Below are 17,346 nucleotides of genomic sequence, written 5' to 3'. Positions count from 1 at the left end.
ACTTCGAGTCATATTTATTCACTGCAAAAAAAAAAATTTTTTTTAAATGTCTGCACCTGCAACATATGGAAGTTCCCAGGCTAGAGGTTGAATCAGAGCTGCAGCTGCCAGCCTAACCACAGCCACAGGAATGAGGGATCCCTGAGTGAGGCCAGGGTCCAAATCCTCATACTCACGGACACTATGTCAGGTTCTTAACCTGCTTAGCCACAACGGGAACTCCTTCACTGAAAAAATTTTAACTAATTTCATTTTAAGGAAAGATAGCCCTCCAGAGATGTTTACAATCAGAAGCATCAGAGACAGCAATCTTCAAAGCAACTTCTCCATTGGGCCAACTAATTTGATCTTGGGTTACAAGCAGTTTGCACCAAGGAACTTAACGTGTCCATCTCCACATCCTGCAGGGCGATAGATGTTTCATATCCAAATGTCTCAGAACAATCGTGATGCCAAATAGCCCCCTGGGGACCCCTTCCCTCAGCTCGAGATCCAGAAGTGCTAGGAAGCTTCTAGAAGCTGATGTCATCCCACCTGTCCATGGAGGGCAGGAAGTTGGGCAGTCTCTTCCCCTCAGTCCCCTCTTTAGAGCAAGAGAAGCCCAGCTTCCCAAGGAAGGTGAGAGCCCTGGGAATTCAATTATTCAGGCCAACAACTCCTCTTAAAGTCCTTGGAAAGACCATGTGAACAAACCAGCAGTGTCTTGGGAGGGGAAGAAGGTTCTCCTCCAGCCCCCACCTCCCTCCTTCCCGTCCCAGGATGGACGACACCCCCAGAGCCAGGAGTGACCCGGTGCCAATGGGAAGTGCCCCACTACAAGAGCACAGTTCCCTGCCCACTTTTCTCAGATCGGCATGCGAGCGTGGAAACGCAGCATCCCGGATGGATGGTATAGGCCACAAGGGCCCCTGACCCTGGGGACCCAACCTGGGAACCCACCGACCACTCCCAGCCAGCAAACTTCTCCGCAGTGAGTCCCTGGACCCTGATCTAGTTCAGGGACTGCCTCCGACTCGCTGAGTGACCTTGGGCAAGTCACTCCGCCTCTCTGAGCATCCCTTGCTGTCAAACTGGGACTTTCTAAGGCCTTTATGCCCCTGGAATTCTTCAATCTTGGCCCATGGCTGCCCTAAATGCAGACAGCATTCACCCCTCTAGGCCTCTGCCCAAGGCTTGGCTTCCTGGAAGAGTTCCAGTGACTCCACACAGAGCAAAGCTAGTGCCGTCGTCATCACCAACACCACAGCCACCGCCACTGTGGGTGTCAGGTTACCAGGCCGGCACCCTCGCTGGGTGGCAGGATATTTTTAGACTCCCTCTCAGCCTGTCCCTAACAAGAGCCAGATGCATCCGACAACTCCCGCCAGGGGTCAGCCCTGCCACAGCTGCATTCTTCGGGTAACTCCTGCAGGCAGCCGAGTCCATCCCTCCTGGGGTGAGAAGGGGAGCCTCCTCTCCCCCCTCCCCACCTCCCCTTCCATCCTTTCCTGGGAAGAGTGAAGCCAACATCCAAGAGTCAGGTCCCCAGCTCTATCTCAGGGGCCAGCTGCTCTCGTTCCTGGTTCCAGCTGCTGCTGCCAATCGCCAAGCCCAGTAAGATGTCCCGGAGGCCTCCCGCATTGAAGTCCTGCCACCGACCTTTAAGTGCCTCTTCTGGAAGGGCTCTGGTCCCCAGGCCCCATGCCCTGGACTATACCCCACATTTAGGGGATGGCTGCCACCCCTCTGTGGATGGAGAGCCCAGCCCCCCGGGGCCCCCTTAGCCCCTGAACCCCGTATCAGAGAACCCACATGTCCGCAGAGCTGCGCAGTGGACACATGTTGCAACACACACACACACACACACACACACACACACACACCCGATTATCTGCCTGCCCCCGTGCTGGACTCCTGCCTTCTAAACAAATCCCGCCAAGCGGCCAGCAATCCACTGCCACCCCATTGGCCTGGAAAGGCATTCATGTATTTTTGTCTCGACAGACTTCCCTTCCCGGTCATGTCTGGCGGCAGAGTTTACTATGACAAAGAGCCAGGCCCAGCGGTGACACCACCACCCCCACCCCCCGCCCCCGGGCGTCCACCAGGAAGGTCGCAGAGGGCAGGAGAGTCAGTGTGGGCCTGGGGTGACAATTTGGCCAGTTGAGCCTCCCTGTGAATCACTTGTTGCTGGAAAATTGCGTCTGTGCGCACAGACATGTGGTTTTTAGCTTCTGCCCTGAAGACATGATGGACGAGGCAGAGAAGAAATCTAGGGGACACACTCATGTTCCAGAAACAAAGGGCCCGAGAAATCACTTGTGTGTGTAGGGGGACGAAGGCCAGGACAGAACGGTTGTGCTCTATGTTTACTATTAGATGCAAGGGACCCTGTCGCTCCTCAAGATCCGAGGGCCAGGAAGCCCGAAGAGGGCACAGCCCCTCCCCTTGAGTGGGGCCCAGCAGTGCCAGCCCTGAGCCTCCCCTCCCGCTGGCCCTGCCCTCACCAGTCCCGAGGGCCACCTCCGTGGCTTCCAACACAAACACCAGTCCCCAGATTCAGGTGCATCTCAGTCTCCCCACTGGAGGGACAGACGTGGCTCCAGGCCTGAAGCGGTGGATCCCATAACCCTCGGTGGGAAAACATCTGCACTCTCCTGCCACCCCCATGTCCCTCCCTCTGCTGTGAGCCTGGCATCTGCCAAAGCCCCCATGGGCATCTGGGCCCTGATTTCCCCAGAAGGATCCCCCCTACTCCGCAAACACCCACTGAGGCACCTCTGGGTGGAAAAAAGGGGAGGGCTTGGGGAGATGCAAATGGAAGTTCAAATCTGGCTCTTGGAACTTCCTGGCTCAAGGGCCCTGAGACACTGACTTAGGTTCACTGGCCTGGTTTTCCCCACCTGCAGCCCAGAGTGGGGATGGAACGACTAATGCTGTGGGGGGCTGCCAGGTGCAGCGCCCAGCAGAGGCTCTAGCAGCTCTCAGTTCACTTTCTTGTCCCTTCCCAACTCCTGGGGAAACCCAGCTCCCGTCCCTTCCTTCCACTTCCTTATGCTGAGGCCAGATTCCAGGGAGCGGTGGCCAGTGACAGGGAGCGGCCTCTGGGACGTCCAACCCCTTCGGCCTGAAGCATAGAGGTGGCTGGAGACTCTCGTGGTTTAATTATGGTAAAATATACAAAGCATAATTCTGATCATTTTCACCACTTGTAACTGTAGAATTCAGTGGCATCTGAATACATCTACAATATCGTGTAACCAATGCCACTACCTACACCCCAAATTTCCATCCTCCCCAACAAAGACTCTGTATCTATTAAGCAAAACCCCCCATCTCTCTGCCCCACAATCCTCCTTTCCAGCGTTGGGAGGGGTCCTATTCCAGGTGCCTCTTATCAGGAAATCATAGAGTATTTGGGCCACTGGCTTCTTAAGACCCTCTCTGGGCCCCTTACCTTATTACTTTCTGCCTGTCACTCTTTAGGCTGGTCACTGCATTTTAGACACAGCAAGGGTACAAGGTCGCTCCACCCCACCTCACAGCTTTGGAGCTTGGGAGGGACACTGCCCCCTTTCCCAAATCTGAAGCTGGACTGTCATTCTTGTTCCGAAGGAAGAGATGAGCTCTGTGGCTTAGAGGGAGGGCTTTGCGCTGCGGGGGTCTCCCTCGGGCACAGGTGCCCCCAACTAATCTCCACCTAGGAAGTTCCCACGCCAGCCCCAAATTAGGCCCTCCCCGGGGTGCATTCAGGACCCTGGATTTGGGGAGAATATAGAGTCCTTCTATCACGAGCACTAGCCTCCCCGTTCTCTGGACCCATGGATGGCGCTCTCAAAGCCCGCGAAGCCCGACCAGAGTGGAGAGGGGATCACCCAAGCGGTGCCACCAGCTCCCCCACCGTCCCAGACCCACAGCCATTGCTCCTCGCCGCTAGGGGGCGCCACGGAGCCGCCGCCGCCGCGGGGGCCGAGACGGGACCCACGGACCCGGCCCGGGCACAGCCTGTCCTGCGCGCTGGGCAAGGCGGAGGGCCGTGCGCCAAGACGCCAGGGACCTTCACGCGACGAGGGGGGGGCTGGCCTGGACTCCGAGAGCCCTGGGAGTGGAGTTGGCGGGACCGAGGGGAGTCGCCCTGACTCCTCCCCAAACTTTTCCCGCCCGCCTCGGCGCAAGAGGCGAAGGAAGCAGCCCGGGGGTGGGGAGGTGGAATTCCAGGTCCCGAGCGAACTCGACGCAGGCGGGACGTCTGCGCCCTCGCAGTCTGGCCGAGGGACAGGGGCTTTTCGGCCCCATGGGCCTCGGCCCCTCCCTGCCCGCTACCAATTGCAGGCACCTCCCTGGGTCCGGTAGGTGCAGGGGCCGCTCGCGTCCCCGCTGCCCCGGCGCTCCCTGCCCCGAGCTCCCAGACCTGCGCGCGGCTCCCGGGCGCGACCCCGACTCACCGGGCGCTGGCGGCTGGACTGACCGACGGGCTGGGGCGCGAGGCGAGGCCGCCGGGCTGTTTTGAAGCTCTGGGCTGGGACTGCGCGCCCTCCCTCCTCCCTCTCGGTGGCGCCGAGCCTCCTCCCCACGTCCCCCCTCCTTCCCGATCCCGCCTCCCGGGGCGTGATGTCAGGAGCGGGGAAGCGGAGTGGGAGGAACCACGGGAGGCGGGTGGGGGCCGCTGGAGAGAAAGGCCGGAGCCCGGGGAGCGCCCCCAGCCCCAGCCCGCCTTCCTTCGAGCTTCCTCCGAGCTGGAAGGCTCTCTGCGCTGCGCCCGCTGTGGAAGTTTCCAGCTTCCCCTTCTCCTTCGCATCTTCTCCCCAGTTCTCTTCTCTCCGGGTAAGGGTTAAGGACCAGGGTTCTGGAATCCTTACTTTAGAACCCCTTCCCTAGCACTTTTCATTACTTAGGGATCTTCTGCTTAATCTTTCCTACCTCAGTTTCCCCTCTGGAAATGGGAGTCAAGATAGGACTGATTTCCTGCAAGGGTCATAGGCGCGCGGTGCCTGGTACATAGTAAGTGCTCGATCAGCCTCAGCTGTGGTTATTTTTCCTATTTGACATAGAGTCCCTGGCCTTGGTGGGAGGTGGCCAGGCAACCAGGGATCCATTAGGACTCCACCAGAGTCTGCCCAGCCCATGCCCTCCGCCCAGGCACACCCGCACACAAAACACCACCGGTATCTTTTGAAACCACGACCCTGGAATTTATTGTCCCTGGAAATAACATCAAAAGACAAACCACCCCAAGTCTTGCTCTCCAGCCCCAGTGTCCCCATTTAGAAACTGAGAGGGCTGGAAGCTCTTGCAGGCTACAGGAAAAAGCCAGAGGGGCCTGAGCCCCAGCGGTGGGGTGTGCAGGAAGAGGAGAATTTACTATATTGAAAAAGGGAAGAAATTCCAAACCAGGACCACAGCATATTACAGTATATTTTAAAGCTTTTAATTTAACACGTTAATGTTATTTGCACCCACCCCAAAATATAAGGCAATGGACTTGTGCCACTAACAAAAGAATCAGAAACCCTCTCAAGAAATGCTAACTTATTGTGCAGTAGCTGGTCTAGCTGAGAAGCCATGCTTAAATTTTCTGATGCCCAGTCTCTCTCTCTCTCTCTCGCTCTCTTTTTTTTTTCTTTTTGTCTTTTTTTCTTTTTAGGGATGCTCCTGCAGCACATGGAAATTCCCAGGCTAGCCGGCCTACACCACAGCCACAGCAACGCCATATCCCAGCTGTGTCTTCGACCTACTCTGCAGCTCACAGCAACACCGGATCTTTAACTCACTGAGTGAGGCCAGGGATTGAACTGGCATCCTCATAGACACTAGTTAAGGTCGTTATTGCTGAGCTATGACGGGAACGCTCCAGACATTTTTCAATCGTGTTGCAGAGTTCTGCAAAGAGAGAGCCTCCTTGGGTCTAAATTAGAGATCTGAGGGAGATCTGAGGCCCCTTGCAAAGGGCTACCCCAAGACCCAAGTCTTGAGATCCCTCAGCTGCTCTAGTGTCTGATCTGCCACATCTTTTTAAATTCTGATATTCTATGGCTAGTCAAGACTTTCATTTCCCAAGCAAGAGAGGGGGCAGAAAGGTGTTCATTTGAGCTGAGGCCCCACGTAAAAGGGGAGGACAGTGGGGTCTGGCTGCCACAGAGGAGGCCATGCAGGGCCCAGCCACCAGCAGGGACGGGGATGCTTGCCTGTCCCATGGCCACCTGAGAATGCCCAGAAGGCTCTGGCAGAATGGACAGTCCAGGGAGAAGCTGCAGCAGGTGGGTTTCTTCCCTTTGCTGAGCCCTCACTCCGTGCTAGTTACTTCACAAGCACTGCCATCAGTGTGACCCAGCAGCCCATGAAAAAACTGAGGCTCAGAGAAGCTACTTCAATAACTTGCCCAAAGTCCCTATTTGAGGGTGGGAGCTTGGATTTGAACCTGGCTCCCCTCTTCCCATTACATTGCACTTTGCAAAATGTTAACCAGGGTCCAGCCATGATTTTTATCATATCCACAGGCCACCTGAACTAGTATACACTTAATATTTTTCTTTAAGTCAACTCTGTTTTTTAACTATATTTGTTTTTTAAAAGGAAGCTCTATATCATCGTGATAAACAGGAAACCAATGCCAACCACCAAAAATAGAAGACAAACTTAAAATATAAACACTGCCCAAAGAAAACAGTTAGTACCTTCTAACTAGACACTATTGCATGAAAGAGTCCATGAACCTGAGGTTTAGTGTCTATTGAAAAAGGAGTTCAGCAAGTGTTAGGGTCATGCTAGCATAGAAGGAGAAAGTCTCCTTCTTGTAGTCAGAACTATTGCAAGATCATTGGAAAAGGGAATTCCATTCTCACTCAGTGAGTCCTCCTAAAATCCCCTCCCACGCACCTGCTGGCGGGGCGTGGCCCACACAGGGAAGCACCTGGCCAGACACCAAAGATGCCTCTCTAGGACTCAGAGAAAGGAATGATCAATTGCATTTCTCACCTGCTTCCCAGGCTTCTCCAGAGCCCCACCTACCTGTGCAATCCACCTGCCACTTGCATCTCTAGTTTTCTCTCTTTAAATATGTGCCTGTCTCTCCAGAAAGATTGGAGACAGAAACCTGCCTCACACCCACTCTATCCCTGCTCCAAGTGTTTCATTAAAGGTTTGAAATCTCAACATGGTGTGGGCAAAAAGTAAAGTGTGTTCGATTGAGTTCTGGGTCCCAGTTCTTCAGCCCACTATGCAGTAGGGTATATCCACACTGCAGCTCTAGCCTCCTGGCAAGGAGAGCATTCTTCCCATCTCAGCCTCGAGCTAAGCCATGTGACTGGTTTTGACCAATGAGAGATTTGCAGACTTGACACACGCAAAGGCTGGGAATGTGCTTGGGCGGTAGGGCTTGCCCTCTGGCGCTTTTGCCATGTGCATATGCAGAATATACCCCCGGTCGCCCATTGGCTCCAGAAAAATGAAAGATATGGAAGCAGAGCTTTCCTACACGACCCACAGAACTTCCATCTGGGACGCAGAGCTGTTCCAGCCAAGCTTCAGACACGTGAATGAGAAATGATGTCCACTGTTGCACATCACTGAGGCATCATGGCTGTCTATTTCACAGCTGTAGCTAGTTGATAAAAGGATCATCTCATATGGAGAAAGAGAACTGTATGTACAGCATCTTGAAGGCATGATGGAGAAGGCTGGGAGGTGGTGATGGTTGGCTCTGGGTTGGGGAGCAAATATATTTGAGAAATCAGTAATTTCTTGTGTGTCCTTTCTAGCTTGAACGTTTTAAGGTTCTTCCAGTTTCTTATAACCTGTTCCTGTTGACTCTTTTCAGTTCTCAGAAGGAATGACTTGGGGTGTCCATGCCTAGGAGGCTAATCTGATCCATCACCTCAACACAGTCCAGTAGAACTTGGAGTTGTAGCAGAAGAGCTGATGGAGAAGAATATGTGGGTTCTGGTCAAAAAAGATGGAGCTCTAAAAGAAACTGTAGTCTCAGTTCACAGTCATGGTGAGAATAGATCAAATATGAATGTGATTCAACCCTTGAAACCTGCTTTTGGTTGGTGGGTGTTTCACAGATGTCATGGGTTTTACTAACTTCCATTCAATAACCATTTCCTTTGAAAACAAACTGGTAGATAAGATGGCCCACGTGGTCTGCCGCCTGGTGTCCACGCCCTTGTGTACTCCCCTCCCCTTGAGTGTGGGTGGGACATAATGACTCTTAATGACTAGAATAAAATGAAACAATGATGGGATGTCACTTCCATAATTAGGTTTAAGAACCGTGACTTCTGTCTTATTGAGATATTCTATTGCTTGCATGCTCTCATGATGGAAGCTACCAGGTTAGAGAGACCCACATGGCAGAGAACTGAGGGAAGTTCTGGTAAAGAGCCACCCGGGCACAGAGGCCTCCGTCCAACAGCCCCCAAGGACCAGAATTCTGCCAACAACCATGTGATCTTGGAAGAAGATCCTTCCCCAATTGAGCCTTCAGATGAGACCCCAGCTGTGGTCAATACCTCAATGGCCCTGAGGCAGAGGATCCAGCTAAGATGCCCAGCTTCCCGACCCACAGAAACTCTGAGTTAAATCTGTGTTGCTTTAACCTGCTAAATTTTAAGGTGGAGGTGGGGTGGCTGGGTTCTATTGCAGACTTTGTATCTATCAGTCAAGATAGAGTAGGTTATGGCATGATAACAAATGATCCTATAATCTCTGTGGCTTACAACACAAGTATTAATGTATCTTGCTCATATTATATGCCCACTAGGGATTGATTTTTACCATGCATCCATATCTTTACTTCAGGACACAGGCTGGTGGAGCAGCCTCTCTATGGACCATTGCTGGTCTCGGGAAATCGGGACGATAAGATGATAAACCACCCACTGGCTATTAAAAGCTTCTGCATGCTCACATTTCATTGGCAAAGCAAGTCATGAAGCCAAGCAGCAAAAAAATCTCCCACTAGCCATGTTATCTTGGCAAGCCACTTCATCTCTTAGGGTCCAACTCTATCTTTGCATTTGGCTTACAGCTCTAAATGCTTCGGGATGTTGGAATAGAGCAAGCACATCCAGAGGCCTCGCAAGCAGCATTTTCTCTTGGCTACTCTGCCAGATCTGGAGCGAGATCCACCTAACCAAAGGCCCTGCCATCAGCACTTCTAGGCAGGGCTTGGCGGGCTGTGCATTCCTGCCATCAAGAGACATCTGGGAAAAAAAAAACCCTCAGTGCCTGCCATATGGAGAGTCAAGAAATCTGAGTTCCCACAGTGGGATCTGAGAAATAGGCACTCCTGAGACCATTTCCTCCCTGCCGCCCACCTCCACAGATGGGGTTGGAGGCGGGATGGAGACAATGGCTTCCAGCAAAGAAACGAGCCCCGGTGAGCTCCCACGTGAAGCTGGGAGCTCTGGGTCTCACCACTTCTCCTTGTCTTCCTACCAGTGCAAGAAGAAATCACAGCACAAATATTGTCCATTTGACTTATGACTGATCACCAAACACAACAGCCACAGACTCTGCAAACCCCTGGAGAGGCTGCCCATACCTGTGCTCTTTGGGGCTTTCACATCTCTCTCTCGTTTTTCCTCTTTAGGGCCACACTTGTGGCATATGGAAGTTCCCAGGCTAGGGGTTGAATTGGAGCTGTAGCTGTTGGCCTACACCACAGCTGCTGCAATGCAGGATCCGAGCCGCATCTGCAACCTACCCTGCAGCTCATGGTAACACCACATCCTTAACCCTCTGAGGGAGGCCAGGGATAGAACCCGAGTCCTCGTGAATACTAGTCAGGTTCTTAACCCACGAGCCAGAATGGGAACAGCTCACATCTCTTTTTCTGGCGTGTAATGAACACAAATGTGCTGTGGGCAGAACCTGAGGGCTGGGTCTGGGTTTTTCCCATTTATAGAAATGTCTGACATTGAGACCTAAAACATCTGGCTGCTTTAATGCCATTCCCAGTTTGCATCAGGACTGTTGGCACCGTAGGATCAGAGCTTCAGAGTGCTCCCAGATTTGAATCTCCCTGAAATATGGTCAGAAAGAGTAACAGGAAGCAGGGGAGCTGGCTGCCCCCACCAGTGTCATTAGCACCCAAACGTCTGGAACCCAGGATGGCCCACAGGATATTGTTGGCAAGGCTCAGGTGTCTCCCAGCACGCAAGGTGGACAGAGGCCAGTTCTCTTGGCACATCTTCTGAAAGATGGCGTAGAGCCTGGCACCAGGAAGGAAAAGGAGAAGAAAAGCTCCTGTTGTTAAGAGTGTCTCAGGGTGTGTTTTTATTTTCCTGGGATCTTCTGCACAATCATAAATATTATTATTCCTTGGGTCTATGAGAGCATCCTTGATACTTTTCCGAGTATTTTTAATTTTTCAAAAATGATCGTTCCTTCCTTCCTTGCTGCCAGCAGCTGCAGCTCTGATTCAATCCCTAGCCTGGGAACTTCCATATGCCACAGGTGCAGCCCTAAAAAGCAATAATAATAATAATAATAATAAATTTAAAAATTAAAAATCTGACAAAGAATATGTATATATTTAACTGAATTGCTTTGCTGTACACCTGAAACTAATCTATTATAAATCAACTGTACTTCAATTTTTTTAAAAAAGTGAAAGGGGTGCTATTCATAATTGCAGTGGGGCAATAATCATTAATAGGACCTGTTGCAGGGAAACTGGGGTAAACAAGCACCCTAACTATAACTAATTAATGAGCTAAGTAATTACTCAGCCAGATGTGACAAGCGTGTTATGAAGGACAAGAAAGCCAGTGCCCTTCAAGCTTACAGTAATAGGATCTGAACCAGGCAGAGACATCAGGGAGGGCTTCTTTGAGGAGGTGTTACCAAAGGATACCTAGGAGTTGGCTTGGTAAAAGAGGAGGGAGGAAGCAGCACGTTCAAATGCCCTGTGGGGGGACGTGCTGGATAGGAGGATTTCAGAGAAGCCAGGGTGGCCGGAAAGGGGAGCACGAAGATGAGGTCGGGGAAGATGGTTGGGCTAAGGTAGGATGGGGACTTCCTTCTAGGAGTGATGGAGCACTGCTGAAGGTTTTAAGGCAGTAGGGAGATGATCTGATGACCACTGGCTGGAGAAGGTTGAGGAGGGCCAGAATGGGCTCAGGCAGAGAAATTAGGTGAGAAATGGTAATAACTTGGAATCCAAGACTCTACTCAAACTTTAGAATGATGCTGGGACTGGGGAAAGACGAACCCAAAGGAGACTCAAGAAGTCACTCCAGGGAGCTGTATAAAGGAAACAACCTTAGAAAGAGGTCTGCAGAGTCTGGGGGTCACATGTAATGGGAACTTCTTCCAGGCTAGGGAAGATGTTAGATGCCAGATGTTTAGGAAACATCCGCACCCTTGGACACTTCAATGGACCAAAGACTTGGCTTGATCCACGGAGTGTCCAAGGATGCGGATGTTTCCTACAGCACTGGGAATGTTTTCTGAAGACTTGGGGACCGGTTAGCTCCATTCGGGCATTGAGGAAGGATCAATGGGCAGCTTCTGTGTGAGCTGTGCTTTGATGTGGATTCATTGGCAGGAAGAGCATAAAAGGGGCATGAGTGATTCCCAAGGACACCAATCACATATGAAGCCTCCTATTTTCTCTACTATCTGGCTTCCAAATGATTTCAGGCAGCTTACCATCAAAGAGATGCACACAATAGAGCTGACACAAAAGGAAATAAAACCTACATAGAGTGAGGAGGAAGCAAATACATGAGCCCAGAGATTTTGAAAGGCAACCACACATATGAATCACCTGGGGGAACCTATTAGCCATGCAAATTCCCCGGGGGACAGTAGGTCTGAGGTGGAATCCAGGAATCTGCGTATTTAACAAACTATTTCCCCACCTCCAACTGCAACGTATTTCTGATGCTAGTGGGGTGTAGACCACATTTGGAGAGATACTGCATCAGCCCTTTAACTAAATGTGGTGATAGTTAATAAGCATCAAATTTAGCAATGGATTTCTCCATACCCTAGGCCCATGATGTGTGGACATCCTTTTGAGGAAGGTTTTGTTGGCTGATGGAGGACCACCTTACCTTCCCACAGAGGTGGGGTCCCAGGAGGGCATCATTTGACATACCTTGTCCTACATTTGCATCTCTTTGCTGCTAGGAAGTGCTTTGTGTGATTGCTTGGGTGGGTTGGGAACAGATGGGGTCACTGAGGCCATATGGAACACCAGCCAGGGGAATATCCAGGCCCGTTGGATGTGCATGGTGAACTTGGCATTGAGAATGAAGACAAGCAGGTGAGGCAGAGATTAAATTTTCTAGCCCTGGAACAGCCTAGCTCCTTGCAGGGAGAGGTCCTGGATGGGCACAGTGGGTCCCTCTTTGTTCGGCTCCCTTAGGTCTAGACAAATCTGGTCACGTAGGCTGCGACACCTCCACAAGCCCAGTGTGCTGTGCTCAGCTAAGCTTCTGCAGTGTCAGTAATTCTGAGCTCCTTGCATTTCTCCTACTTACTAATTTTTTCTTGGGTTTCAGTAACCCCTTCCTCACTTCTGAAAGGCTTGAGACCTCTCATCAGGTACTGAGGTGTGAGAAAGGCGATAGTGATAATGGGCTGGATGGCTGATGAGGGCAGAATTTCCCTGGGTCACTGCTTCTTAGGGGGTAATCCACAGACTGAAGTATCAGTGTCCTCTAGAAATCTGTGAAAATGCAGATACTCAGGCCCACCCGGACTTACTGATTTTTTTATTTTTTTATTTTATTTTATTTTTTAACAGTAATGGCCACAACTGTGTCACATGGATGTTCCCAGGGGGTCTAATTAGGGGTCTAATCAGAGCTGCAGCTGCTGGCCAATGCCACAGCCATAGCACCACCAAATCGGAGCCACATCTGTGACTTACACTGCAGCTTGTTGAAACACCAGATCCTTAACCCACTGAGTGAGGCCGGGGATCGAACCCGCATCCTCATGGACACTATGTCAGGTTCTTAACCTTCTGAGCCACAACGGGAACTCCATCATCCGCATTTTAATGAAATCCTCAGGTGAATCACATGCACATTAAAATGCAGAAGTGCTGGTGTCCTTATTTCTTCATCCAACAACTATTTATCAAGGGCCTCCCAAGGGCCTGGTGCCCATAGAGCACTGGGAGATGAATAAAATACAGATGAAAGAAAATGACATGGGCCCCAACCCAGTGGAAGGTACAATTTAGTGGAGGAGCCATGAGATAAATAAGTAAAGAAATAAACTAACATATAATTACAGGTTGTGGCAACTGCTATTAAGGAAGTGAAAAAAATATCAGTGATCATGGTACTTAAAAAAAGGTGTAAGACAAACAGCAGACTTGGAGAGGGAATTGTAGCAGACAGAAAAGTCATGGATATCAAAGCAGGAAGGCCTCTCTGAAGACATGTCTTTTGGGCTTGAAGGTGAGGGATCCTAGAGGAAGGCGTTAGAAGATTCTAGAATGGATGTCCAAGTCTTATCTTGGATCACGTGGTGAATTGGAACCTGGGATGTCAAAGCCCAGGTTGTAAGATTCCTGGAGGGGGATAAGGCATTGACCTTCATCAGTATTGGTTCCTGAGTGCTGCATGCAGATCTAGGGGCTTCCCCAGGGCACCCCAATTTCACATGGCACTGCAGAGCCTGAGCTGAGGTTCCTAGGCTTTCTCCTCGATCCAGGATGATGAAAGTCTACTAGACACTAGTCCTCGTTTGTTTTTGTTTTTGCCTTTTTTTAGGGCTACACCCATGGCACATGGAGGTCCCCAGGCTAGGGGTCGAATTGGAGCTGTAGCTGCTGGCCTATGCCATAGTCACAGCAACGCCAGATCCAAGCCTCGTCTGTGACCTATACCACAGCTCACAGCAACGCCAGATCCTTAACCCATGGAGCAAGGCCGGGGATCAAACCTGCGTTTTCATGGATGCTAGTCAGATTCATTTCCACTGAGCCATGACGGGAAACCTTGGTCCTCATTTTTGCTTTAATTCCCCCTCTTAGAAACAGTTATTCCAGGACCTCCTTCATGGCAGATCCCAGGAAACTGGCAAATGAGCCTTTTGGCTAAAGATTAAGTAAGGAAATGTTTTGTTTTGCTTTTTTGTCCTGAACTGACCTCTAAATATTCCTGTTCCCGAGAGGACTAACCACCTCTCCAAGCACTGGGCTCCAATGCATGGTGGGGACCCATAGAGTCTGATGAAGTCTTCACATGCACCCAGCTCCTGAGTCACCTTCCCCACCTGCCAGCAGCATCAGCATCACCTGGGAGCTTGTTAGAAATGCAGCATCTCAGGCTCTACCCAGACCTATGGAATCAGAATCTGCATTTTAACAAGATCCCCTGAAAGCACACATGCACGTTAAGCTGAGAAGCCCTGCCCTACACCATGAGGTCACAAAGGGGTCAGACCACAAGTTGGGATTCCAGAAGACCATTTAGGATGGTCAGTTCCACACAGATCCTAGAGCTAAGGGCTGGTCTGGGGAATCTGAAGATGCTCAGCTGTCCTGCAAGTGTCTGGGAGAGCTGACCACTGGGCCACAGGGGCCTGTGTGTTGTCAGGGGCAGGCTGGTCCTAACTGGTCCAGTTTATACTTCCCAAAGTGTGGGGCTTATGTACTGGCAATCTTGGAGATGGTTTAGGGGATGCATGGGCCCGCAGTGAGTGACAGACAATCATGGGTTAACAATGCTGACATGGGGAGTTCTGGTCGTGGCTCAGCAGAAAGGAATCTGACTAGCATCCGTGAGGACTCAGGTGTGATCCCTGGCCTCGTTCAGTGGGTTAAGGATCCGGCATTGTCATGAGCTGGGGGGTGGGTCGCAGACACATCTGGGATCCTGCATTGCTGTGGCTGTGGTATTGGAGCTGGAGCTTTGATTCGACCCCTAGCCTAGGAACCTCCATATGCTGTGGGTGTGGCCCTAAAAAGCAAAAAAAAAAAGGGGGGGGGATTAAAAAAGAATGCTGACATGGAAAACAGACTTGTGGTTGTCAATAGGGGGGGGGGGTGGGATGGACAGGGAGTTTGGGGTTAGCAGATGCAAACTATTCCCTGCTGTATAGCCCAAGGAAGCATATATCTACTCACTTGGGATGGAATATGATGGAGGATAATTTGAGAAAAAGAACATATAGAGGTATGACTGGGTCACTTCGCTGTGCAGCAGAAATTGACAGAACACTGTAAATCAATCATAACAAAAAATATTTAAAAATAGAATGGGTAAACAATGAGGTCCTACTGTATAGCGCAGGGAACCATATCCATTCTCTGGGCATAGACCATGACGGAAGATAATATAAGAAAGGAAATATATGTATGTATGTATGTATGACTGGGTCATTTTGCTGTACAGCAGAAATTGGCACAACATTGTCAATCAACTATACTTTATAAAAATTCAACTAAAAAAAAAAGAGAGAATGCTGGTCTCTTTCCAAGTCTCACTGAGACTCTCCAATGACCATAAGGAGAAGGCTCAGCTGGGTGCAGGTTGCCTTCAGCACCTATGGAGGGAGTTGGAACTTGTCAGGTGCTCCCGGTTCTCTCCACCCATATCCAGGCCCTGCACCTCTGTGGTGGTCTGCTAGGGCTGCCATAACAAAGAGACACAGATGAGCGGCTAAAACCACAGAAGCTGACTGTCTCACAGTTCCGGAGGCTGGAAGCCCAAGTTCAAGGTGTCGGCAGCGTTAGTCTCTTTCGTGGCCTCTCTCCTTAGCTTGTAGATGGACCTCTCCTCCCTGTGTCCTGGCATCATCTTCCCTCTGTATGTGTGTGTGCTGATCTCCTCTTCCTCTAAGACAAGCCAATGGCCTCATTTTTGCTTTAATTACCTCTCTAAAAACCCACCATCTCCTGGAATTCCCACTGTGGCTCAGCAGAAACGAACCCAACGAGTATCCATGAGGACGTGGGTTCAATCCCTGGCCTCGCTCATTGAGTTAGGGATCCAGCGTGGCTGGGAACTGTGGTGTAGATCGAAGACGTGGCTTGGATCCATGTCCAGCATTGTTGTGGCTGTGGCATAGGCCGGCAGCTGCAGCTCCTATTCGATGGTGGTGCCACAGTTCACCGGAAGTTCAGAGCCTGTGCTGGGGCAGAAAACAGGACCCTTCACCCCCTGAGCAGAGAGAGGAGGAGGTTGGGGAGGGGGGTCTGAATGGTCCAGAGGAGAGCAGCTCGGGGAGAGAAGGGAGGGGTCGAGGAGCTGGAGCCCATGCCTGCAGCTGCCTCTTGGACCTCGGTCCCAGCAGGGATGTGTCTTTATTCCCATCAGTTGGGAAACGGATAGAAAATGTACCATTCTAAGTGGTTCTCATACATTAACCCATTTAACCCTGTTGCAAAAAAACCAAAACCTGTCTCCAAAAACAGTCACATTCTGAGGTACTGTGGGTTAAGACTTCAACCGAACGTTTATAAATTTAGGAGGAATATAGTTTAGCCCATTTGTGGAATTTTCACAAATTTCTCAGCTCTCTGTACCTCCATTTACCCGTCGGATTAAAAAGGATGACGGTACCCATCTTAGAGGCTGTAGTGAGAGCTGAACAAATTAGTACACGTGAATTGCTCAGAACAATAATTGGCACCATGTGGGCCGCATGAGGGCAACAGGCAGTATAAGGCTGATACCTCGTAGGTATTCAGCAATTATTTGGTGGGTGAATGTGCCAGGAAGAAAGAAATTTCCTCCCCCTGTTCTAGAATCTTCTGGCTGGTCTAAGATTTAAATTGACACAGGACAGATTCATAGGAGAAAAATCAAACAAAAGTTTAATAATGAATATACGGGGAGAGACCCAAGACCCCTGAGTCACGCCCCCAAATGGCCAAAGCCCTCACCTGAAATGTCCTCTTCAGCTAAAGACAAAAGAGGATGTGGGGGGCGGGGAGAGCCGGTCCTGGGAGGTGGCTGGAAAAGCTCAGCAAACAAGGGCAAGGTTGCTATGCAAATTCAAGTCACTGCCTGCTTCATAGATAAGTTTCTAGAGATTTGGGCATCGTCCTCTTCCGGGTACAGAGGGAGACACTGTGACACATGAAAAGTCCCCTTCTAAGTGTAAATATTTCTTGCACAAGGGTAACTCCCGCTTGGTTTTCACAGTTTTCCCGCATCCACCGTTTTCACAGAAAATAACCAGCTTAAAGTAATTAACATGCCAAAAGAGGCATATTATTTCAGGAGGGCAAATTCTGCTTCCTCCCAATGAAAGAATAATAGCTGTGGACCCATCACCTCCCTGGCTCCTGGAAAGAGGCCAAGGGGTCTTCGAGCTTCTTCAGTGGAGGGTCTCAAACCCACAGCCAGTATGGATGGGGGCTGGACCGCCTGGGAGCCCAGCCATCTCCCTGGA

General features: G+C 50.7%; 1 protein-coding gene across 3 annotated transcripts in view; it reads right to left on the bottom strand.

Annotated features, from left to right (window-relative positions):
* EMP2 (epithelial membrane protein 2) overlaps nucleotides 1–4,788 on the bottom strand; it is a 39,614-nt gene extending 34,826 nt beyond the window's left edge. Inside the window, exon 1 of one of the 3 annotated variants that reach the window (XM_047780519.1) lies at nucleotides 4,425–4,788. In XM_047780519.1, coding sequence (XP_047636475.1) covers nucleotides 4,425–4,777 — 353 coding nt within the window. In that variant the 5' untranslated portion in view covers nucleotides 4,778–4,788. The remainder of the gene's footprint in view (nucleotides 1–4,424) is intronic. The other 2 variants (XM_047780520.1, XM_047780521.1) reach the window with 2 other exon arrangements.
* Nucleotides 4,789–17,346: the final 12,558 nt, after the last annotated feature.

The sequence above is a fragment of the Phacochoerus africanus genome, chromosome 5 (genome assembly GCF_016906955.1).
Source record: "Phacochoerus africanus isolate WHEZ1 chromosome 5, ROS_Pafr_v1, whole genome shotgun sequence".
Classification (NCBI taxonomy): domain Eukaryota; kingdom Metazoa; phylum Chordata; class Mammalia; order Artiodactyla; family Suidae; genus Phacochoerus; species Phacochoerus africanus.
Note: the sequence above shows the minus strand (reverse complement) of the source record. Positions and strands in the feature narration are given on the sequence as shown.